The 25,542-nt window shown below is 44.2% G+C and overlaps 1 protein-coding gene across 1 annotated transcript in view; it reads right to left on the reverse strand.

Moving 5' to 3' along the window:
- Tcerg1l (transcription elongation regulator 1-like) overlaps window positions 1-25,542 on the reverse strand; it is a 187,879-nt gene that overhangs the window by 20,809 nt on the left and 141,528 nt on the right. Inside the window, exon 8 of the mRNA NM_001130077.1 lies at window positions 16,940-17,009. Within this exon, the coding sequence (NP_001123549.1) occupies window positions 16,940-17,009 (70 nt within the window). The remainder of the gene's footprint in view (window positions 1-16,939; window positions 17,010-25,542) is intronic.

Here is a 25,542-nt window from a genome sequence, read left to right on the forward strand (position 1 = left end):
GTACCCATGTGGGAGACACATGGAGCTAAGCTCTGTGGAGCTGTTTGTTGTTGCATCTAGCATGTTCTGAGAGCATCCAGCATTCTGTGCCTAACAAGGGTCTTGGCTCATAAGGCTGTAGTGCAGATTATTGCAAACCAGTAGGAAATATGTGAAGGAACAGCAAGGGGTGCTGAGTGTATGAGGGGATTTTATTTATAGATCAGCTGTTTTAGGGAAATGTACTGTCTTTGCTTCTCCTATGACGGCATGGCAAAGATATAATTAGGACTTCTTTGTAAGTTTTCATTAGCCCAAAATAGAAGTGTGGAAACAAGACTTATATTGTTGTACCTTGAGCACATCACAATCTCCTGTTATTGCTTACCCAACAAAATATTTTGTTCAGAGCTACTGGATGCCTTCCAGAGTAGGGGGCTCTCACTTTGCCTGGATTGGTTAGGGGCAAATGCAAAAATATGAGCATATGTCTGCATTCTCGATTTGGAATGGACTTTGTATCTCTAATAAAAAGGTAAGGCTGACTGCTTTCTGTGGATGCTAAATCTTGCTCATTTTGAGTTTTGCCCAGAAAGAAAGTCACCTGAGCACCCAGCTTGGTACCTAGCATAGCATGTTGCTCTGGTGTCAGGTAAATGGCTGGACAGAAATTGTACTCGTCCCATATCTTGCTTTGGAAAATGTCTTAGCTCAACCCTTCTCAAACTGTGGACTTAGGAGGGGTTGGTTTTGTTCAACCCCTCACCCACAGAAGATGTTCTCTAACTCTAGGTGCCAGCAACCCAGAGTCTCTGAACTCCAAGGAAGAACATACTACTTTCTTCCTATTTCTGATACTGAGATGAGGCTCTTGTGTTCCCCTGGCTGTTTCTGTGCACATTAAGATCACCCACAGCCTTTCAGATGCCTCCTTCACCTAGGTCCTCCCTGTGGGGCCATCTAAAGACTAAACTAGTTACCCAAGCAACCAAATGGCAACACTCAAACTGCTGACAATTATAGTCTGGAGGACTCAGTTCACTTTGCAAGCCTGAGACACCAGCCCATCTCATCAATGCCCTCTGTCCTACTCTCCACACGGGAAAATGCACAGACTAGAACTAGAATCAGTCGGGCAAAGCCATGAAGTCTATGTTCAAATATGAGCTCCTGGAGCTCATTCCCTCAGAGTTATCTAACCATGCTACCCCTCACATCCATGTGTTCTCCCTGTGCCCTGCATTGTAACAGACATAGAGTTTTGGCAAGCCAAGTACCTTCCTCACCTGGGCCATGTAGTCTGGTAGAACTGGATCGAGGAGAGGTGCATATACACAAGTTATGGTGGGAGTCAGAGCTGAAGTTCTAGCATAGTAGGATGTAGAATAGGTGATCCTGAGCTGGGCCTTTGGATGACATTCCCACTACCCTATCATACAAGTTTTTTAGGAGTGGAAGGCCTTAGGGTTGAACATGAGAGAAATGATGGTTGCCTTGGGCCACTGGAACCATGAGGTCACCACCTGTGTAGAGAGAGCTGTTGTCTGGGATGATGCTAGCACTAGCATAGAGTTCTGTGGACTGATAGGCTCAAGGGAAAGTGCCAGTGTGAACATGTCATATATAATGTGCACCTCACAGTGAGACTGCCTCATGTACGCCCCTAGCCAAGCTGTGGAAATCTCTAGATCTTATTTTCAGTAAGATCTGAAGCTCTAACAAGATGATCTTGACATTCCTAGTTCTGTAACACAATGGGGTCCTGTTAAATCTACCCCACTGAAACAGTGAACATCAGGGCAGCCCCTGTCTTGGCAATACTGCCTCCTCAGACAGCAGCTTTTCTCTTTTCAAGGTGGTAACGTTTGGCTGTAACAGTTTCCTCTCATGTTCTACCCTGGATCATGGCTACCCAAAGGCCTCATATTTCTGCAAAGTTATTAAAATAACACGGTGTTGGGAATGTCAGCCAGAGGCCCACTTCAGGAACATTTTACTACATCCTGTTACATGAGGGCTTCAGCTCTGACCCCTCACTATGGCTGTGTAAAAGTATGTCACTCTTGGTGAATACTGTGATATTTTGGCAAATTAGTAAGCCTAAGAGGTGGTCAGGGAGCTGCCACATGTGTGGCCAAATGTGAATATGTGGGCAAATATTTGGATAGCCTCATCACACTGCTGTGGAAATATGGACAATGGGACAAGCAGACATTTCAATGGGTGATTAGAGTTAGATGAGGTTAGGGTAAGGGTGTGGGCAGCTGGCTTCATTCTGAAGATTCCTGGGGTAGCAAGTGTACTCTGTGTCCCCCTGTGCTGCCCTGTGACAACGCAGAATTCAGAATTTCCACGCTTTGTCAAAAGTTGCCTTATCAGGTCTTAAACCTCTACATTGTGACTGAAATTAACCCCTAGTCCTTATAAATGACAGTTTCTGATACTCACTCAGTTATCACAACAGATATGGATGAAGACACCTAAGGCCACTTACGATCGGTATCTGCAGTGGGAGCTACTCTGCTGGGACAGAGTCTTTGACCTGTAGGCTTGAGCTATCTGTGAAAATTGGTATGGATATTGGAACAGATGTCTAAAGCACCCAGTTATGGGTCAGAAAGGTGTGGTCACAATTAGGTCCAGTGACCCCTATTTTACAAGGTACGAATTTGGGAGGCCTGCCGTGACCTCTTCAGCCCACACGTGTGTGACAGGATTTAGACCCCACAGAGTCCTCTGACTCCACACAGCCATCATGAGGCTAGACTGGAATTACTGACTGAAAGGGCACATCCAATGGCACATGAGCCCTGCTTTTCACACGGTCTCCTGGGTCTGCAGTGAATCCTGCTCCCAGCACCAAGCTAATGGTCCTCCCCACTAAGGCTCTTCTTCTATGGACAGGACACAGAACAGCAAGCTACTTAGGAGACACTAGTGTATTTAGAGACACTAAACATTAGAGAAGTTAAACAGGAAAGAAGCCTAGAGTGGGGGAGGGTGTGGGACTGCTGCAGGAACAAATGCTGCAAAGAGGCGCCTCTTGGGTACCCAGAAGAACATTTCAGACCCAAGAGAATGTTCCAAAGGGCACAAGAAGATACTTGGGAGGGGGCATAAGAGGGCAGGACTAAGGTCAACAGGTACCACTTCCCTATAGTCTCCTTGGTCAACCAGAAGAGTCTGACTTTTCATTCTCATGGATATGAGGATCCCAATGAAACGTGTTGGTGTCAGGTTCCCTCTTTCTGAAACCCTTCATCGCTTGGTACAGTTAGCTTTGAGGCATGAGGTCCAGAGAAAGGCCTCAGTAGTAGCTCTGGAAACCTTAGTTGATCTGCCCGGGAGCACAAACATATTTACTGTCCAGATTTTGTAGAACTGATTTTGCCCACCTATGTCTCTTCAAATGAATTTCAGATATGACTCTTTAGATATAAAATAATTCCTTAATGACTCTTTCCTTGATTGATATTTGAAACCATCCAACACCTTGAATGGAAACATATTGGTGGAGCCATCAACACAAGGATGTGCCAACTGACCAGGAGGTGTGAATCCCACTAGAAGCCCTCCTGCAAGGCGACTGACATGGTTCTGTACTGTAGCCAGACCCAGACACTTGGTTTTCTCTATCACGTGGACACTAGATTGATGTGAATCTGCCTAGGATGTCTTCCCCTGCTCCCAGTGTTTGTGCTCTGTTTATGCCTTGACTGGATGTATTAAAGGGCTTAGTGTTGGATGCTGATCTGTGAAAGGCCACCTATGATGTACTAATATTGTATTTGTTATCCTTCTTCTTTCTCAACATAGCAGTACAACACAGCAAGGCTCATCGTCGCTGGGTGAGACCTGGGGCTTTCGTGAGATTAGCTCCTTTCTGTGGTCAGCTTGGGAGAAGTTGGGCTGGAAATCAGCATTCTAGTGACTTGGAGTGTGGTGTACAGGACATACATTTCCAGACTCACCATCACCTTCTTATGTCACCAGAAGTGAACACCCAGCTCACTTGTCACTGGTACTGTGTTCACTCTTAGCTGTGCTGGTCTCAGCTTCCCTTGCGGTATCTCTGCTCAACTGTAGGCTCCTCTGTATTTCTTGGTATCCCTGGTGTGTTCTAGCGTGTATCATTACAGGGTCAGTGTGTCCTACATTCCAGGCCTCATGGAGCACACCTGTGACTCTCATGTGTGTCTTCTGGACACAACCTTGAGGTAGGAGCCTCAGGCCTCTCATGGCCTCATCACTTGCAGAATTTCTTCATGCAATCCATGCCGTCTTCTCTTGCTCCCCTGGAGCATCTTTGTCATAGTCTCTCAGATGTCATCTTGCCCTTTATCCATCCAGGCCTAACTCAGCTTCTGCACATCACCTGGCTGTCTTTGTGATGCATGGGACCTGCCTTGAGAACCTTAACTCCCTTGTCCCAGTAATGAAGTCTCTATGCAAGATGGGGCACATCTTGTTTTACTTAAAAAGCCATTCCCATATCTATAGTCCACAACTGCATAGCACAATCCCTAGACTTCAAAGGGCAGTGAAGCTCTTATTCTCTTCTTGTATCTCATTAGAGATGATTAGTGAGTGAATTCTTATGGGACACTGAATGAAGTACAATTCCAGATTCACTTCCTAAAGAGTACATTTTGGTGTCGTCAGCATTCCTTCTTGTGACACCTATAAGTCCCAGTCCTCACTACCTAACTCTATCCCAGCTTTGTCTTAGCGCTGTTGACTGGTGACTGAAGAAGATGGCCACTGTGCAATTACTGCCACATGTATAAGTCTTCTGAATGTGTGGCCATGGAGTTCTACTGTCACTGATGAGAGTAATCAAAGGAATTTATGAGATGAAATTATCTTTGCAAATGTACTCTACTTCTGAGTTTTCACTGTTGCATACAAAGCAGGAGCCAAGAGAGAAGCATCAGGGCTCAAGTAAGGCTGGATGTCCCAGTGTGGTCCATGAGAAACCTCTGCAATGATGCATATAAAATTCTTCATTCCTCTTGTCTTTATGCCCCCACTTGCAATAACATAGGTTTCACCTTGTGAGGTCAGGGGAAGAATGTTGGGCACTAATTAGTAGTTTGCTCTCTGCAGTCTCACACACTTTAGACCCGGCCCTAAAATGTACTGAAACCTCAGGGAAGTCTGTCCCTGAACTCTGTTTCTTCATTGCGTTCATTTTATCTATAACGTTTTAATACTTATAGTATCTGCCACTTGAGATTTTGGAAAATTAAATGAAGTAAAAATATCTGGTGTTTGTTTATAATTCTCTGTATAATACCCTCTTTAAGTTGATATTAAATAGTTAAACAAACAATTTAGTCTGTGAATGGTATTGATTTGGAATTTGGTAACAACGGTGATGATGGTAATGATGATAGGGGATGCTATTGGTAACATAGCAACAGTGGTAGTGATAATGGTAACTATGGTGATGCTCTTAGTAATGGTGGCAATGATGTCAAAAGTAATGGTGGAATGATGATAATGGTGGTGACAATGATGGTAATGATGGTGACAATAATGATGAAGCTGGTGCTAATGACAATGATGGAAATGATGACAGGGATGATGGTGAATGATAAGCCAAAGTCCTCACTGTCGTACTCTATACACACACACACACACACACACACACACACACACACACACGTAATCACAATAGTGATTATGGTGGTGGCACTGTCTATGATGGCTTCGGGCTATCCACATTAGCTCTTCCCCAGATGAGTTCCAGCCTCTGTCCTTCTGGGAACATATCCCCTTTTATTTGACTTAATAAATGGGGAGAATTATTCTGTCTTCCAGCAAAGATACTTGGGAATTTATCATCAAAATATCATCAGCTTGTAACTCTGGTGTTAGACACAATATAAAATTCTGCAGGAATCAAAGTTTCTGTGAATCTCTTTGCCTTATGGGGCCTCAGACATCTTATCGTGTGCAGTGTAACAAATGATCTTCAGATGTAGCACACTTTGAGCGATCTCCGTGTCAGGCACTTAGCCTCCACACTGAGCTGTGCAGGGGAATGCTTCTGGCAGCTGTAAAGCAGGTCTGTTCATCAATCTAGGGCTCAGGGGCTCTGGAAAAGACCAGAGCAAGGGAACCTCAACTCTGCCCATCCACCCACATTGTACTGTTCAGGTATGGACTCAAAGCCGATGCTGTCACCAGGACAAATGCCTCTCTCGGGTGGATCATGGCCATAGGCAAAATTTACGCTTGTGGGACCTGGGCACAGTTATAAGCTGGAAATGTGCTAAGGGGCTGAGCAGAGCATCTGCTCCTATGCTGTTATATAGAGGAAACTCTGCCTAATACAGCACAGGCCCTCAGTAAGAGGAAATCAAGGTGCATCTGGAGAAGCAGGAAAGGGGTCAATCCAGGGCCTTGAGGTAACCTAACTTTTGGCCTTAACTTCACTGATTGTTGGTCTTGTTTGACTAACTACTGACAACCACACATTTCCATCCCACTTTGCTGTGCTCTTTTGAGCTTTCCTGATGCTCCCTAATGAATAATTGTCCCTGATGATTTACAGAGAAGGTTCTCAATGTTCACCAAACCCTGTATCTACTCTGCCTCGGGCTAGGCAGGCCTCCCATGGCTGGGCAGCTGTCCTGTGTATCCTCAGGGTGGTCACATTTCTCCATCTCTTCCTGCGACTGCTGACCTTGTGGTTATGAATGTCAGTCTGAATCAGGTGTCACACTAGACAAGGAGACAGAATGAGAAAGGATGGGAGCACGGGATCAGGACACAGCCATGCCTGGTGGCCCTGCAGCATGCTGGTGGCCCTGAAGGCAAAGACTTTTGTCATTAAAGAACCATGGGTCCCTTGTTATGAACTATCTGCTGAAAAGTCCTTTGCTTACAATTCTCTGTGTTTCAAGCCCTCTAAGTTGAGATAATGCATTCAAATTGCTTTGGACCATGGCTGATCTGCAAATGGTACTGCTTTCATTGATGGTAGTGGTGACCTTTACTGACTTGTGGTGGAATCCTTGTGAACCTGGAGCTCTAACTCCTGGTACTACCAGAAGCAAGACATCTTTATAGTTAACCAAGCAGCAGGCACTGGCTGGTACACCTGTTTCACGAGTGGCTCTGTCAGGCACTGTGTCCTTCCTGTCCTTCTCTTGTGCTTGGATTAGCTTAATCTGGAAGGGCTTCCCAGTGGTCACAGTCGTAATCACTAGTAGATATGAGTTTCTCAACTGTGACCCTGTAGTATCTTATTGGAAGCACATGAAGGTGGGTCTGGGAGCTGACATCTATTGCAGTAGAAATAAAAGTCAGCACTAACTTCCCAGACAAGCCTGCTCAGGGAGCTTGTGTGCACTTCCAAGGAAGCCTTCAATCAGATCAGGTCTTGGCCACAGGAGACCAGTAGGTGCTTGGAGCATTACTGATAGTGACTGATCAACCATTCACAGAGCATGTAACAATCAAAGATCTCTGATTCTGCCTACTGCCTTCAAGCAGCATAATAGCCATGGTGATGATGATGATGATGATGATGATGATGATGGTGGTGGTGGTGGTGGTGGTGGTGGTGGTGGTGGTGGTGGTGGTGGTCATGGTGGTGGTGGTGGTTTTCTTGTGTACCTTATACCTTTTGGGGACTGTTAGAGAAAAGAAACAGATCATGGACACACACATCTCAGAATACAGGGATCTTTGGATATCTAACTTAAAATGAAAAGAAACCTCCTGTGATCAATACAGGAAAGGCAGAGACTACTCTTTAAAACCTTAAATCCGTAGCCAAAAGTAGACAGAGTTGCAAGAAAGACAAACCAAAAAGCCACAGTTATCTTGACACACTGATTTGAGACTGGGTACCACCTGATCATAGCTCACAGGTCTTCAGCATCAGCAGTTGCCTGAGAAAAGGCAGATGGAGCCTGCACACCCTAAGCATTCGAGCACCATCCAGTCCAAAGTTCCACAGTGAGCAAAGGCCTGGGGTTAGAGATAGTCTGCCCTCACCCCAAGAAGCTCTTCAAATTGTGGCTGATGTAACACGGCCATTAATGTCTAAACTGCTGAAAAATACAAGGGATAAAGGGGAAGCTAGAGTAGCAGGGCTGTGACAACCCCTTTCCCAGATTAAAACCTCTGCTGAAGAGAAATTAGGACACAGAAGCACGAGGGGCAGCAAAGGAAGCTGTGAGGAAGAGAGCACAGAGCCAGGACACAGGACCTGACTGTCCCTTACTCAGAGAGGTCAGCAGCATGACCCCAACCCTACCCCATTACTACATAGTTTCAATGTGGGCAAGCAAATGGAAACCTAGTCCCACTCAGAGCCAGCACGCAGATGAGAATAAGGACCAAATAGTGTGTCCACCAGCAAGAAAGCAAGGATGGCATAGCCAAGAGCCTGAGGGAAGCATAACTACAGGAAATGAGCTGACCATTTTAGAAGGAGTAGAAAAGATGATCCTACAGCACCACAAGAAAGAACAGGACGCACAAGGGAGGAGGCTACTGCAAAAATAAAGATCTGAAAAGGGGGATCTAAGAAAATCCAGGAAATGTTTAAAAGTAAAAGGAAAACAGAACAGAAAAACATAGTAGTCAGAACGTAACCAAGGATGATGGTGTCTTAACAGAAACAGAAGTTGAGGGGCCGGTGAGACAGACCTGGGAGTGTGTAAAGATGGCTGCTGCCTAATGGCACACACATAAGTTCAATCCCCGTTACCCACACAAACATGGAGAGAGAGAACCCTCCACAAAGTTATCTTCTGACCTCCTCAGCCCTCTCTGTCTGTCCATCTCTCTGTCTCTTTCTGTATCTCTGTCTCTGAGTCTATGTGTCTCTGTCTCTCTCTCTCTGTCTCTCTCTCTGTCACACACACACACACACACACACACACACACACACACACACAGAGGGATGGTTTTAATTCATTTAATTGATGTGGGGAAACCCAGCCCCATGAGAGCAGCATTGTCACCTAGGCAGAGGGGCAGAGGATCCTACAGCTGTATGATGGGAATATGGAGTTGAGCACAGAAAGAGGGCATAGACATTCATTTTTCTCTGCTCTTGACTTCCCAATAATCATGGACTGACACCTGGAACTGTGAGCCCAAGTAAATCCTTCCTCCCCTTAGAGGTTTATTACTAGGGTGGTTCATTATAGTAACAGAAAGTAGGCCAGTGGTTAAAGGTACTTGCCACACAAGCCTGATGATTTGAGCTTGATCCCTAAAACCCATGTAAAGGAGGAAGGAGAGAACCCACTCAACAGACATAGATGCCCTTGACCTCTACATATATCATAACATGCATGTATCTCCCCACACTCATCATAAACAAACAATAATAAATAAAAGTAAAACAACATTAAAAGCAATAGTCAAACTATTAAGTGCAGAATTCAGACACCAGTGTTTGCCAGTCTGGAAAAAAGTATGAACACATCAGTTTCCTGCTATATCCTAGAATGGCTCGGCCAGGTGGGCTCGGCTCCAGCACCACCAGCCAATATTCCTGCCCACCATAAACCCAACCCCGGGGTTTATGGTACACGGTCACATGGTCCAGACTACATAGTACCTTGCTCTGTAAAGAAATTATAATGTAACAATGAAGTGACAGATGAAGAGTGGATGGGATAAATCCATAGGTTAAAAGAAAGTTACACAAGATAGCAACAGTATGCTGGATCTGAACTTGATTGAGATATTTGTTTAAAGCATGAACTTGCAAAAAAAACAAGACAAAACAAAAAACAAATCAAGGAAACTTCAACACTCTATGACTGGAGACCACATGATAATGTTAGAAGATTATTAATGGTTTCTTTTTAATGCTTACATTTAGTCATTATTCTAAATTATTTACAAATGAAATTTACACAGTATTTGTGTAGGCCATGAACTAAAGATCCCTCACACCCAGACATGCCTACAGTCCAACCCAGTGTACACAGTCCACTACTGACTCTTCCTGGGTGACTGGAGGTTGTGGAAGCCAGGTTGTGAGGGCTAGGTGTATTTTGTTTACTGTATCAAATTCTTCTGCAATTAAAGTTAAGATAGCCACGTCTTTGAAATTGGAAGTAGTCATTTGCTTTCCTCACTGTGGGATCTCCCTAATGCAGGAGAGTCTGTTGGCTTCTCTTTCCCATCAGTTCCAGGACTGGGTGCTCTGATGGAATGGCTCTGTCTAATCTGTGTTACAAATGTACCTACATTCTTTCCTCACATCATCCTCTCCTTGGTGCTATCCTGCCTTCAGGGAAGGCCCTGAAGTAGCTTGCCTCTTCAGGACCACACACTGGCTATCTTGGCTTGCTGGCTGGTGATCAACTAGAATTAATACTGCATTCCTTCCCTAAACAGAGTGGTCTCTATAATAGAGTAACAAGCACATGGATCAAAAATATCCTATTATTTGTCGCATGGAAAACACAGTGTCCTTCATGGGAGATGAGAAGAGAGGGACTTACATAGCCATAGCGCCTCTGAAAGATTTGGGATGGCTAAGCTGTTGATGATCAGTTTTATTCTTTTTTAAAAAGAGTGGTGGATTTCCTAACCCAGTTGACAGTGCCCTTCTGTATTCCTGTGGTGATTTGTTTAGAATCCCTGGCAGATCATAACCACACAATAAACATTGACTAGTTGAGTTCTGCCAGAAGATTACCGGATGTAGATGGCCCTATGGAAAGGAATCACCACACACCAGCCCTCCTGTGAGCACCAGCCAGCCAGCTTTGCCTCATTCCATTTCACATACTGCACAAACTACTTGCACACTTAAGAAACTGCCTAGCAATTTCAAAAAGTTGTAGCAATTTCAGAGAGCCTAACTGTCCTTTGGGTCTGTGGGCTGCTGGTCTTATGGACAAAGTTGTGAAGTGATGGAAATTTCCCTCTCTGTGCAAACGGCTAAATTGGGCCTTGGAGCTTGATAATTGGTGGAGGGAAGGGGTTCTGAGAGTGGGGAGTTCTTTGGATCCCAGACAGAAGGGAGAATCAGAAGACAGGAGCAGAGTAGAGCTGGATATTAAAGCTGGGTGCTGAGGTAGAGGATGCGTAGTCCCAGAACCAGAAACACACACCAGTACAACACAACCCTGAGGTCCCAGACCATGGGCTGTCCTCTATGCCTCTGTCTGTGCACCCCAAACACTAGGTGGTGAGAGCTATCTGTTCAGCATATGACAAATGAGGAGGGCCAGATTCATGTCATCTAGAGATTTCCATTTGCCTATTCATCTGTTCACTTTACCTGCCTTACTGAGTCTCAACACAGTCCCTGAGATTGCGTGGTTATCCGGCAGGAGATGTTCACCTAGCATTATCTTGGAATTCAGCATCAGGCTAGCAAGATGAGGATACAATCAGATCTGAATCATACGGGGCCCAGTAGGTAGGGCCCTGTCCATAGACTGACAAACCAGTCAGATAGAACCTTGGGGTGGAAAAAATGGCTTCCTTTCTTCATATAAGAATGGTTTGCTGCTGTTCCACAGATATGGGGAAGGGTTTGCTTGTGCATAGGGCTATGCTGCAGGGTCCAGGAAGGTCCACGGTTCTCTAACAACCACCAAACTGTAAGGTTCCTGAGCCAAGCATACGAGCAGAGACCTTTGGAGGAGATTCTGCAATGGGCTGTCCCCTTCATGAAATGGAAGATCAGAAGTGGCGTGATTTCATCTCCAAGGTCTCTGCCAGCCTGGGTCATCCCAAGGCTGCCTGCCAGCTCCCTTCCCATGCAGGAGATCACAGGGACAACAAAGGCCAAGTGCTCACTACACACTGGGTATAAGTGAGATGGATGACAGCTAAGTAGGGAACAGTTGAAAACCAATAAAGAATGATGAGAGGCCAGGCACTCTAGACTGGCTTCATACCATCCAGATTTTAGACTTCACTTAGTTTAAATGAAAAGCTTGATGGGAAATAAAAACTTCGCCTGACCCCACCCACAAGGTAATAACCCTACATCCAGACATGGCACCAAAGACTGTTACAGTGGTCTCCTGGCTAATGCCCCTCCCCCCCATCTACAAAATATGTGAGTCTTTTCGTCACTTTCAGAAAGCAAATAAATTCAGGGGATGGTTCATTTTGTAGCTTTAAAAAGACAAATTGAAATCCCATGACAAACAGCTGCTTCTGCACTCAGTCTTCTCACAGGCAGATGTCAATGAAGGGTCCTGTGTGGAACACCTAATGATATGGCACAGGCCCAAGTACATTTGTAAAGCCACAGATTTCTATGTAGAGTCAATTGTCCGCCTAAAAGAATGAATTAAGTGAAAGGGATTACTTAAAAGGTAAGTGGAGGTGAATAATTTGTTCATCACTGCACATGACAAAGACCACAAAGAGCTCACACTTTCTCTTGTCTCACAAGGTCCCCAGGGAATTAGGCAGACCTCTAGGGCTGGCACAGAGAGGAAGAGAATTCTATTGTTATCCAGGGGAACCTCAAGAGATGTGATTTCAAAGCATCATTGTACAGAATTTTTAAACAGATCCCACATTCAACACTTAATTTTGCAGAATGACCTCCTTAGACTCTTGTGTTTGAATACTTGGTCTTAAGTGGGTGGAACTGTTTGGGAAGAATTAGGAGGTGTGGCCTTGTTGAAAGAGAGGTGTCACTAGGGGCACTGAACATGCATTCCTATGACTTCTTCTGCCTCCTACTTGTAGATCAAGATGTGAATTTTCAGCTGTTCCTGCCATCATAGTCTATAATCATCTGGAACTGTAGGTCCAATTAAATGCTTTCTTGTATAAGTTACCTTGGACATGGTATTTTGTCACAGCACTTAGAAAATTAACTAAGAGAAGGAGAAGGGCTCAGCTTCTACTGTGAGGACAGGGACTCAGTATATTGGCCTCTTTCCTGCTGATAAGGTGACAACCATTCTCTGATTGCACAGAAAGCACCTCCCCACAAACCCAGAAAACACTTTCCAGGATAGACTTGGCTTGAGGACTGTCCAGGGATCTGGAGCTTCAAAATCTCCCATTTGGCCTTTTTGGCCCAAGATCTAAAGTTACATTAAATTCTTGTTTTTGTCTTTTGGATGATGACATTCATTTGTTCTGAGAGGACTCTCCTTGCCTTAAGGTCATGTCTGGAATAATTACCTACAAGATGAATCATAGTCATGTGTTTTCTGGAAGAGACTCTTATGATCACAAGGGTAGAAGAGAGACTTTGTAGGACCCACCTCTTTCTAGGGTCTGAAATTGCTTTATACTTCAGCTCCATCTGAGAGATTTTGGTCTTTCAGAGTCAATCAGTAGAGGCAGATTTGGAAAAAGCAACAAAATGAGTCACTTTTTACTCATTCTAGCATATTGGGTCTTCAGGTAGAGCTGTCTATGCCTTGCAAAAGATACCTATGTTAGTTACTTTTCTTACAGATATGACCAAACACCCATCAAAGACTTGATCTTGACACGAAGGTTGGGGGCACAGTTCATCATGGCAGAGAAAGCTTTGATGGCAAAGAAGTGAGGTGCTGCTCACACGGTGTCTATAGTTGGGAGGTTAGAGGAGATGAATGTGGTACTTCCTTCATTTCTAACCAGTTTGGGATCTCAGACAGTGGAGTGCTGTGGTCCACGTTCAGGGTGGATCTTTCCCCTACAGTCAAACCTTTCTGGACATGTTCTTGTGGATACATGCAAAGGAATGCCTCCTAGGTAATTCTAAATCCCGGCAAGTTGATAATCCAGATTCACCACCAACATACTCTCCTTGATCTGACACTTTTATGGCAGGAGACAATCAGTTTTGTGCATGCAAAACCATCAATTGCACCCCAAAATGTTGGAGGCAACACGACCCCATCATTTAGTGAACCTAGTGGAAGAAATCTATACCAGTGTCATGGCAAAACTGTATCAAAGCCTAGGTACCAATGGTAACTGAAGGACAATTCTCATCTATTCAGTGGGAACTGCTATTCCTGATTGGCAAAACCTGGCTTCTCAGGACAAAGCTGCCATCTATGCCCATGACAACTTCCCTATCTTGTTTTGTGCTTACTTCAATTCTGATTTCTAAACTAGAAGACATCTTTTTGGCTGAGTTCCCCAAAATGATTCCATTTGAATTTGAAATAAAGTCTCAACTCCCTAAAATAGATAGCACACTCCAAAAGCAGGCCCAAACAATAAAAAGAGCCACTCCTCAGAAGGTAGGAAGTGGCAGGGCTGCCAAGCACTGCACGAGAAGAGGACACGCAGCAGTAAGTCAATTTTCTGGTCCCAGAGAAGATGGATGAGTTTGTATCAGGAACACATTCCACTAAATAGTAAATAACAAGCCCTCGGAAATGGCACTCACCAGGTAGTTTAAAATACTTTTGTGTTTTGAAAGCTTGTCATTGTGACATATTTCTCCTCCAAGGGAATTTTAGGAGAAGTATCATTTGCGCCTACATTATCTGCACAATCAATTTAATTCCCTCTGTGTTTGAATCCCCCAAGTGGGTATCAGCTGTGCCAGAGCTCATCAAAAATGCAGGGGTGGAGAAGAATCTAGAATCGCCATCATCATCATTTAGTCCCTGTTTCTATATAACATGGCATAGTGGGCCAGCAGTTACCCCTTGTAAGAGAGTTTTCAGTGCTTTGGAAAGTATAAAAAATTTTTTATTTATACTAACGGGACAGGTCAAGATTATATTCTGCAATATCAAATGCATATAGTGCCAAGACTTCTGAGGTGCCACTGGCAAAATGCAGTGGAGGCATGAAATGTCATGGGCACTGCAGAAAAATGTGTAATTAGAAACTGCACCATAGTGGAGCTGCAGACACAATAGGGTTGCCTTCTACAAGGTACCGGCAGACAAACGAACCAGACCCTCTTTCAACACACACAAGCCAGGCCCACCCTCTGCACATACAGAGGAAGACTTAACTTCTTTGAACACAGGGTGGGTGGCCTACCTTCTGCACATCAGGGAAGGTAGAGCAAACCTACCTTCTGCAAGCCCAGGGAAGACCCAGTCTCTCTATACATCAGCTCAGAAATGGATGATTTCCAGAGCTTCCTAGAATATACTAGATCCTCAGTCTATCTGCTTCATAGTTACAGAACAATTTCCTGCCTGAGTTTGTTAGGCAGACACAGTCTCCCCAAGACAGCCTGGGTGAGGATCAGGTGAGCCTGGAGGCACAGCAGCATGCGACAGGCACCAGCCCCTCCTACAGCTGCAGTGGATGTACAGTGCACAACTGCAGACATTGGAGCAGCTCCACAGGAAACATCTGTGCTTGTTTCAAAGTCAGTCTTTAATTCTGGAAGTCATTCAGATGATTAAAACTGGAATTAATGTTTTGCTGTTATTTAAATGCCAACTGCTCAGAATCTGAGGCCAGTCCATGTCCCCTGCATCATGGGGAGCTTGTCTTGTGTTTCAAACTCAGGGTGTGGGTACACAGACCAGCTGGGATAGCTTGGCTGCCAGTCATGGTGTGGGCATGGAAACCCAAAAGCTGCCCTTCCCCCCATTCCTAGAATCCTTGAACCAGCAAAGCCCCTGCATAAAAGTCTCCTGTGGCCACACGAGTACTCTTTGACCCTCCTACAGAGTGGCCTTTTAAGGACAAGAGTTGAGGCAGTCAGAAGGCAAAGGACCCCAAGATTGGGATGAGAGGTTTGGTCCCAGGGTCACACAGAGTTCCCGTCCCTGCTTCGTGACAGCTCACCCTTCATACACCCAGCACAAACTCCAGAGGGAGGCACAGCATGTAGGAGCCCAGGGATGAGAAAAACAGTGTTTAGCGTTTTACCTGCATACTTTTTTGGCTTAAAATTTAGTGCTTAATTCTGTAAAGTTCTGTGGGCTTCCTCTTGGTTCTGAACTCCCCTGGTTCTCCCTCCAATTTAACTGGTGTATTCGTTGGAAAGAGGAATCCACTCAAAGTTTCAGCTGTCTGGGAACACTGGCCTATTATCTGGTTCCCACACCATCCCTTTGCTTACTGAAATATCTCAGGATGAATGAGTGAAGAAGTGAAAAAATGGATAATGGAGCAAAATCCCATTCTTTGTTAGGACAAATGTCTGCTTCTTCTAATGGACATTTTTAGAAGAGGAAATGCTGCCACCATGCTTGAGCAGCACCTTTGAATTTTTGGTTCAAAACTGAAGGAGCTCCAGAGAGGAAATGACACAGAAGTCAGGTGCACTGGTGAAGGTGCCTGATGGGCCCAAGCAACTCCCAGGTTCCAGTAGGATATAGATCCAGGTCCTATCTATGCCAAAGACAACTAAAGTCATGACGTAGCCTTAGAAGTACTGCTTGGCATTGGAGACTGAACCCCACTGTTCTCAGCCCATTAAGGTGCCTGCGGCCACATCCTTTCTTCTATCTGTCCTGTTCTGAGGGCTTAGATACTTACATTGCCCCAGAGTAGCCCCTATACGTGATATTAAGTATACAGAGAACAGAGCAGTGGCCTTGTTGGAGACCATTAAAAGAGAAGGGACAGGTTTCCCATCTCACGCTTGCAGCCATTCAATGACAAAACAGCTTGATAGATTCTTGAATGTCACTAAGTGCCACATGCACTTCTGCAGACAGGCCCATAGTTTTACTTGCAGAGGAATTTCTGAGACAAGGGTTAGATGGATTCCAAGCAAGACCCAGAGATTCAATGTCCAGCCAGAACTGCCTGCCTTGATTGAATATCTTACACAGCATAGGTCTGCACTGAGCAGTGGGCCACCATGGCCACTTCCTCAAGATTCTGGAAGCTGAGCATGTGACCCTGAACATCATTGAGGTTCCCAGAGCAGGTACCAAGGGATAATCCGGCCATCTGCTTCCCAGTTAAATTATTATTATATTTTTTGTCCAAATTTAATGCAGTCAAAGTACTTTCTCTTCACAGCACCAAAGCATCAAGGGAAGACACAATAGGATAGGACAGTGCCACCTACCTGTTCCTCTTGGTTTTCACACTTTGGTCCTCACTGCCATCTTCTGAACTGGATCCATCACTGCTTTCAGCTGAAAGAAACATCACAATAGCACAGCTGAAGGGTGAGACTTAGCGCTCTGGAAGCCAGCAGGCAGCTGAGGTGCTCAGGCCAGCCCATCTGAAAACTAATTGGATTTCTCTTAGACACAGACATTAGTTGCATGAACTTGCTTTCTTTGTCCTTTGGATTTCATTAGAAAAGACACCCGACTGTTGATGTCACAGAGGCCATCTCCAGCCCCTGTACCTCCAGATATCACCATCTCTTCAGATGGGCTTAATGAGTAAATGAGAGAAAAACCAACCACTGTTCTATCCTCAGGGTCAGCCCTTCCCAAGCTGGTATGAGCACTGCTTCTCTGTCAGTTGGCTGCTGAGGTGCTAGTTTCTCCATATTGGTCTCCTGATATCCAGAGCTTCCCTCTATCCAGACCTGTGCAGCATACCATATGATCTCACTACAGACTGTGCCCAAATGTTTGGGAGATGCATTACTGTTTCCAAGCTGCATGATACAGCCCTGGAAATACTGCATAAAATGGCAGAATGGCAAGTATGTATTGGTGCCCTGGGATTTCATGTATGGCCACAAGAGAGCAGGGATTAGGGAGAGATGGTTCCAGAGTCTTGCCATTTCTGACCCATGGTGCAGATTGTCATCCCCGTATAACAAGAGGTGGCCTAGCCTGCTTACTGCTTCTGTGTCTGTATACTCTCAAATTCACCATCTCTGTAAGTCAATCATAATGTTGACAGCATGGGTGGGTAGGGGCAGAGTCGGCTTGGTAGACTGTGCCTCCAGGTTCCTACTTTGCTACCTGGGTCATATCCTCCCCTTTGCTCTTCACTGCCTTGTCCTTCCTGGAAGGCCTAGTGCCCCTGCTGTTAACAAATATGATCCCCACAGAACATTAATTTCATCTCTCTCTCTCTCTCTCTCTCTCTCTCTCTCTCTCTCTCTCTCTCTGTCTCTCTCTCTCTCTCTCTCTCTCTCTCTCTGTGTGTGTGTGTGTGTGTGTGTGTGTGTGTGTGCGTGTGTGATAGAATTTCACACTATCATAGAGTGGGGGAGGTCAGAAAGTCCTGCCACTAGCTGAAGAACTATTGGTAATTGATGACTGCTTGGTAGAGGAAGAGGCAGTTTTCTTCATGGATGTGTCCCCTGAGAGGCTACCTGTGTTCTGGTAGATGACCCTACATCCATGAACACACTGGCAGTACTAGTGGACTCTATGAGTTGTTTTGACTTGAAAAGAGAACTATGACATTGGGAGGGAAAGGTAGTGGTAGGGGTGGGGTTGGAGGAAAGGAAATAAATGGGTGTACTTGATCAAGACACATGATACTCATATTTAAAATACTCATCAATAAAAAATTAATAAATAAAATATCAAACTCTACACGTTTTATGGCCTGCATTTAGGATCCTAGGAGTGCCTCGGTTGACTATGCTCAACCAGTCTATTCATAACTCTGTTCTCAGCATAGGCTATACATCTCTTAGTAAGATGAGAGGGCCAGATCTGGAGGCTTTTAGCTCATTCATGAGATTGCGCATTGTCTTCTAAGTGCTTCTCCTACCTGTGTGTAAAAAGGGATGATTCTAGTTTCACTGTGACAAGTGACTGACCAGTTTGTATCAACCTGTGTTTAGTGTTGACTTGCTTAGGGGTGAGCAGACATACAGGGACAAGATATCATGGAGAATGGGGACAGCTCTAGCTTTTCACCTAGCACACTCCAGGGAGACCATGATGAATGATAATGTCAAGTACAAAGGATACCCAGTATTTACAGATGCTATTCAACATAAATGTGTGTAGTGTCAGCTATTGTTTAGGAGACCTTTTGATCTTTTCAAATAATCTCAACATGAGTAGACAATTTCTGTCCAGATATAAAATCACATAAATCACAAATAAAAATGTTTGCAATTTTGACTGACTTTAAAAGCACAATGTCAAAGAGGAATTCACACAAAATACATTGATTGGGTTGGTCTCACTGCCATTGCCAGTGATCAAAACCAACCTCTCTGGGAGTCTACGAGCACTGCTATCTATAAGGGCAATGCTGGGAGAGGTTGCCGTCCTCCATTGACTTCAGGGATTTTGGAGCAGAAACAGCTGCCAATCATGTACAGAGAAGACAACATACTACATGAGGTTCACATGAAAAGTCAGAAGTGATTCGTACTAGCCAACAGCAAGCCAGGTCAGCAATTCCCACAAAGTAGGAACAAGACTTGAGGAGTTTCCACCTGAAAGTACCCAGAATGTCTAGTTGAACCAGTTTAGAAGGCACACAGAGACACAGGAAAGAACTTACAAGGTCAGTCTGGAAGAAGCATAGTCTGGCATCACTCAGATAGATTGGACATAGACTAAAGAACTTAGAATCCAAAAGGTTTTAGTAACAAAACCAAAGAGAAAATTTCAGACATTAGATCTCACAATAATCTCCTAACTATGACACTAGAAATATAGTCAATGTGGGAGGCTGAGAAGATGACTTGGTAGTTAAGTGTGCATACCCCTCCTGTGTAGGATAGAGTTTGGTTCCCAATATCTATATAGAGCTAGCACTAGGGACCTGACACCCTCTTTGGGACTTTGTGGGCACCTGCATTTGCACATGTACACTTACTTTCCCCCAAAGGGCATACGTAGTTAAAAAAAAGTCTAAAAACCATAGTCAGTAGAAAACTAATAAATTGTACAAGCTCAAAATGGAAAAAAAAATTTGTGCACCACACACTATACCAGTGAAGTGATACAGCCCCCAGCTAAGTGGAAATTGCAAATTGTATGTTGTAAATTATATGCCCAGTAAAGGACTAACAACTGGAAGTCTAAGAATGCCTAACACTCAACACAATGTAAAACAACCCAGTTAAAATGTGAGAAAGGCCTTAAGTAGACATTTCTTCAAAAAGGAATCTACAATGGCCAAGGATCCCAGGAAAAGTTGCCTAAGGCTATCAATTATTAAATAAATGAAAATCAAACACATGACTCCACACAGCTTCAAATTCATGATGGTGGATGTAAGTATGCTCACAACATGAACAACAGAACAGAAATAAACAAATGTCAGCAGAGAAAGAGGGTAAGTGCTGTGAGCCTTGCAACCAAGGATGTACAATAAACAGTACAATGAACATTATGGAAAGCAGTTCAGTTACTGCCTAAAAGGTTTAAAAATAGGGCAACAATAATTTTTATAACTTCTTAAATGCATATATTCATCATTTACATTCAGGACACCTACAATTGGAATTAAAAGCAGTTATGAGCTATCATGTAGATGCTAGAAACTGAACGTAGGTCCTCTACAAGAGGAGCCAGTGTTTTTAACTACTTAGGTGTCTCTCCAGCCACAGGGCAGCATTTTTTCTGCTAATTTTTGTAGCACTCAGCCAGAAAGTGAAAATGAGGTATGTCCTCAACAGATGAACTAATGAACAAAATGCAGAGTTTGTTCCTGATGGAATGTCATTCTGCATAAAAGGAATGAAGTTCGAAAACAGGTTATAACCCGAATAAACTTTGCAAACCTTACATTAAGTGACACAGGCAAGATGCTCGTGGATTAATCTACAGCCTTCTGGCATGGCGTAGAGGCATTTTTTCTCTAGAGACAGAAAGTGATAGGAAGGTGCCAGGAGCCAAGGGGAGGAGAGCATAGGAAGCTACTGTCAAATCCTGACAGAGATTCTCTTTGGGAAGATGGAAAAGCTTTAGGAGTAGTGATGGTATACAACATTATAAATAAACTTAATGCCACTAAATGTACATTTTTAAAGTGGCTAACTGGTAAACTTCTTGCTACATATATTTTCTCAAAACAAAAAAAATCATGAACAAACTGTTTTATGGAAAAGATCAGAGCTCAAGAAAAATAGGGGAAAGATTATAGTCAAACACATTAATCCCTCAATTTACAGGAGTTCCTATAATTCAACAAGAAAGACAAATGTGAATGTATTCCCAGAAACACAAAACAAATGGCTGACAAATCCCTGAGACTCACTCAAAATTAAAGAAATGCCAACTGAAATAAAGAATGGCTTTACATTAAGTTCTGGTGATGTACAGTGCTAGTGCAGAATACATCTGTGGGAGTGTGTATTGATTGAGCCCTTCAGAGGAAGATTTCACAATATTAAGAATTTAAGATGTATATACATGATGATATCACAATTCCAATAATATGAAATTACACAATAGATGATCCTGCGAAGATGTGGATATATGTTGATATAAACAAACACACATTAAGCTATAGAATTCATAAAACGGCACTCATTAGCCAGCATAAAATCCCCTATATCTCTGAGACAATGTTCTTTTCTTGGAGTGGAAGGGTCACTCTGACTATTTCAGCATGCATAAGGAGTAATCTGTGGTTGGAAATTAATTGGGAATCATAGAGTCCAACAGTGGTAGGTGAGACAAATGGGCATTCAAGTGAGATCCTCAAGGTGCAATTTGTGCCTGAGTTCCAGGCAGTCACAACCTGTAGAGGCAGAGGTGATCACCCCTCCTTGTCAGCATTTCAGGCAAGGTATGTCCATAAGTACAACAGTGGCACAGATGTTATAGGAACAACCAACTATTTCCTGGTTGAATTTAAGGTCTGGTCCACAGGAGGGAATCCATGTTTGGTACTATAATCCAGTTAAAAAAATGCCTGACTTCAGACAGCACAGACCTTAGAGGGGAGGTTTCTGCTACTGTAATGCTAAATAGACGGGATGTGCCTGTCAAATTCTTCCCAACATCTTGCTTATGCATGTAGATATTGCTGCTGTAGGCTCAGAGTCAAAGGAGCCTTGTTTTGACAGTGGGCAACAGTTACTGCAGAGGTCTCACTCATGGAGACTGAGGTTGTTGAGAACAAATGTCTATTCCATTGCTGCAGCACAGTGGCCAACACTAGGCCATAAATGAAAGAAAATCTCTCTCTCTCTCTCTCTCTCTCTCTCTCTCTCTCTCTCTCTTCTCTCTCTCTCTCTGTATATGTATGTGAATCTGTATCTCTGTCTCTGTCTCTATGTCTCTCTCTTTCTGGGTGTGTGTATCTCTGTGTTTGTCTCTCTGTCTCTGTATCTGTCTCTGTTTCTGCCTCTCTCTCTCTCTATGTATGTATGTATGTATGTATGTATGTATGTATGTATGTATGTGTAAGACCCCTTTCCAAGGCTTCAGGGACATCAAGAAACATAATAGAAGAAGGTGTGGAAAGATTAAAGAGCTAGAACAAAGAGAGCAGTTCCACCCACACTGGGCATGCTCACTACTATCATGAAGCAGAGGAGCTGTGAGCATGCTCATGAGCCAGCCTCAGTCCATTCAAATTTTCTTGTGGAGGGAGTGCCTTACAAGGCTCATGGGACTCTGATGAGACCTTTATAAGGCCTTTATGGGGTCCTTCCTTTATGAGATTATATGAGAGAGAAGCAATTGACTGAAGTAGGATTCTCATCAATGAACCTGTGCTTAAGTGGCCCAGAGGACTGGCTGCCAATATGGTTGCCTTTGATTTACCCATGTAAGCAACCACAGTAAATGCATTGCCTTACAAGCGGACTTGGACAGTCTTTTCTTTTATCTGATGGTACCTTATCCCAGATACATTTTCTTTATGCCTTTTCAGGAAAAGTCAGGATTCTTTAGTAGCAGAAACCATCATGGAATTAGATGACTAGCAGCAGAGTGGGAAGCTAGCTTGCAGTAGAGACAAAGCAGTGGAGGATGTAGTCATACTAAGTCCACTGCACAACAGCTCCATCTACATGCCCACTGCACTCAGACATCCACAGGTGCTAGCACTGTCTTCTCTGCGCTCCTAGTGCACATGTGAATTATGGGACCAATGCAATGGCAATGAAGCTAATGCTGAGAAAGAGCATGGGCTGAGTGGGGGCTGATGCTGCAAGCTGTTTAGCTGGGAGATGGATTCTATGGATTGCTTTGTTCGGATGACCTAGGTTCCCTGCTGAAATTCATAGGGGAAACTCAGCCTTTTGGTAGAGATCTTTGAAAACATATCTTCAACATCATTTTCAAGGGTTTCAATTAGTGTGCTATCCCTATATCCTATGCTCTAACACCACAGTGAACCTTCCAGGCTTCCTCTTCTTAGCTCAGGGATGGGTGGCTGGGTCTTGCAAACTGATCTGCTCCTCTTGTCTCAGGGCCATATGCTTGTATCCAATATGTGAGGTCAATGCCATGAGCTTTATCTCACAGTAGATCAAAGCCACTGACCTGTATGTTCACTGTGCTTGGTTTCCACACCCTTAGAAGGCACACAGCTTCCTGATTGGCCTGTGCTCACTATTTGAGGCACTGTCAAGTGTCAAACCTGGGCTTGATTAAACCCAACTTTAAAAAACGGATTGGTTTAGAGAAAAACTACGTTCCCTTCTTCCCTCCTTTTCGCTTATCCTAGGTGAGAAATTGGTAGAAGTTTGGTTTGGGGAGACCACACTGATGAGCGTTGTATGGTTCCATATAACAGGCAGAACTGAAAGCACAGAAGATGACACAGGTTCTTTCTTGTATTGAAGAAGAGGAGAAAACACTGGCTTATCCCTCAACTCCCTGTTAGCTTTTCCTGATGAATGGAGGCCAAATGCAGTTGTGAAGAAAGTGTTGTGGTAGCATCCATAACACCATAACATCCCTGGGGTCCACTCCTCTTGACTGGACTTCTTCATTCCCTAGCTGGAAACTATCCAGTGTTACCTGCTAAAGTCCCTTTGGGACTCTTCCAAGAGACCACAGCTTCCTCCCCCTGTTTAGCTGATGTCACATAGACCAGAGATTGACCAATATAGCCATTGGAATAGACCCTAGAAAACAAGGTTCCTGTTGCCTTCACTGTATAACTATCAGCCAGAGGCCTGGATGATTGAAAAGTACACCATGCTGAGCTCCTGTGCAAGCATCAGTCCCTCAGACAAAGCTAGCTAAGCATAAAATTTCCCACATTTATCTGATTCTTCTTGGGCTAATGAAACATACCCTCATTTTTGAGGAGAGGGTTCTAACATTTGCCTTTTAGTGGCCACCTGGTCCCTTTGTGGTGTGGAGACCCAGTACACACTGTCTTGGCCACACAATGCCGAGGAAGTAGTCCCTTCACCAGCTGCAGCTGTGTTTACCCTCAGGATGATTTTCATCCTACTTAGTGAAATGCATGTCACTGTGAATCCACACTTGTCCTGAATATAAATGACTAAAATATTTGCACAGCAATTGACGCTGAGTGAGCTCTTGCTTGTCTTTATTACCAGCTAGGCAACACCTGTGAAGCCTGCTCAAGTAGTTTTTCTTCAGCCTCAGGTCAGACCCACCAGGCCTCAATCCTGATCCCACTCATGAAAGACCTGTGAGCTGATCAAGATCCCTGCTCTGTGATTCCTTCCTCTGTAAAGTAGGTACAGAGATCAGGGAAAGCAGAGCTGTCTCCCACAACAGTGTTGCCAACCTTGTCTGAAGACTGGGAAATACTTAGGATCACTCAGAGAGGAGACTCCCAGTTTCTATGCAGTTCACCTAGTGATGGGGGATTGTCCTGTAACAACCGAGTTGTCCTGGATAATGAAAAGTGCCTAAAGAGGAAGGGGGAGGAATGTTAGAAAGAATGGAGATGCCTCCCAGATGCTTTGAAGATGGAAGAAGGCAAGAAAATCAGAGGGCCACGGACATTGGAGAAGAGGAGAAATAGTCACTCCTCTGAGCCTTAGCAAGGACATATTTTGCCAGCACCAGGATACTCACACTGGACTGCTCTCTCCTACTGAAATCTGGTCTTTTGTTTTGTTATAGGATAACTTTTGGTAGTTTGTTACATTGACATCAGCAACTCATGCTCAAAACCTGTGGTGCCAGCCTGCAGGGCTATTTGATTTTTCCAAAAGCAAGTAAGGGAGCCCCTTGTTACATGTTTTTCTCTAGCCTCTGCCAAGAAGATGCCTGATGCCTCTGTCCCATATGCAGGCCTCATATACTCTTCTGCCATTGAGAGGAGAAAGAACAGGAGGAGAGAGTATGGAGCAACCACTACCTGATTCTTCCTGCCTCTCCTTTACCTCAGAAGAAGAGCTCAATGGTCAGGTTTTTTAATGCACTCTGATATTTAATGCTACATTGTGCTAGACCTCCTAGTGAAAGGACCTCCCAGTGCAGGAACAGAATGCACTCTGTGGACAGAGCAGGTGGGCTTCCAGGACATAAAGCTGACAGTACATTAGCCAGATGGGCGAGAGATTCCTATCACTCCCAGAAGAGTGGATACTGCAGCTGCTGATTACCACAGAAAGAACTGCACTTCTGATAGGCTTGATGAACAGTGTGATGGAGACACAATTGCGAGTGTGTCTGATGGGAGGAGTTTATACAATCCTAGAGTGTAGCAATGGCTTCTAGTGAAACCAGTGCTTCTCATTTCACGTTAGTTCAACAGCAAAACTACAGAGCTATAAAACATCTGGATGCATTATACAGTAATTAGAGGGTAATTTAGATCTTCTCCGAATCCCTCAGCAAGGCC

Source organism: Rattus norvegicus, chromosome 1, assembly GCF_036323735.1.
Source record: "Rattus norvegicus strain BN/NHsdMcwi chromosome 1, GRCr8, whole genome shotgun sequence".
Classification (NCBI taxonomy): Eukaryota; Metazoa; Chordata; class Mammalia; order Rodentia; family Muridae; genus Rattus; species Rattus norvegicus.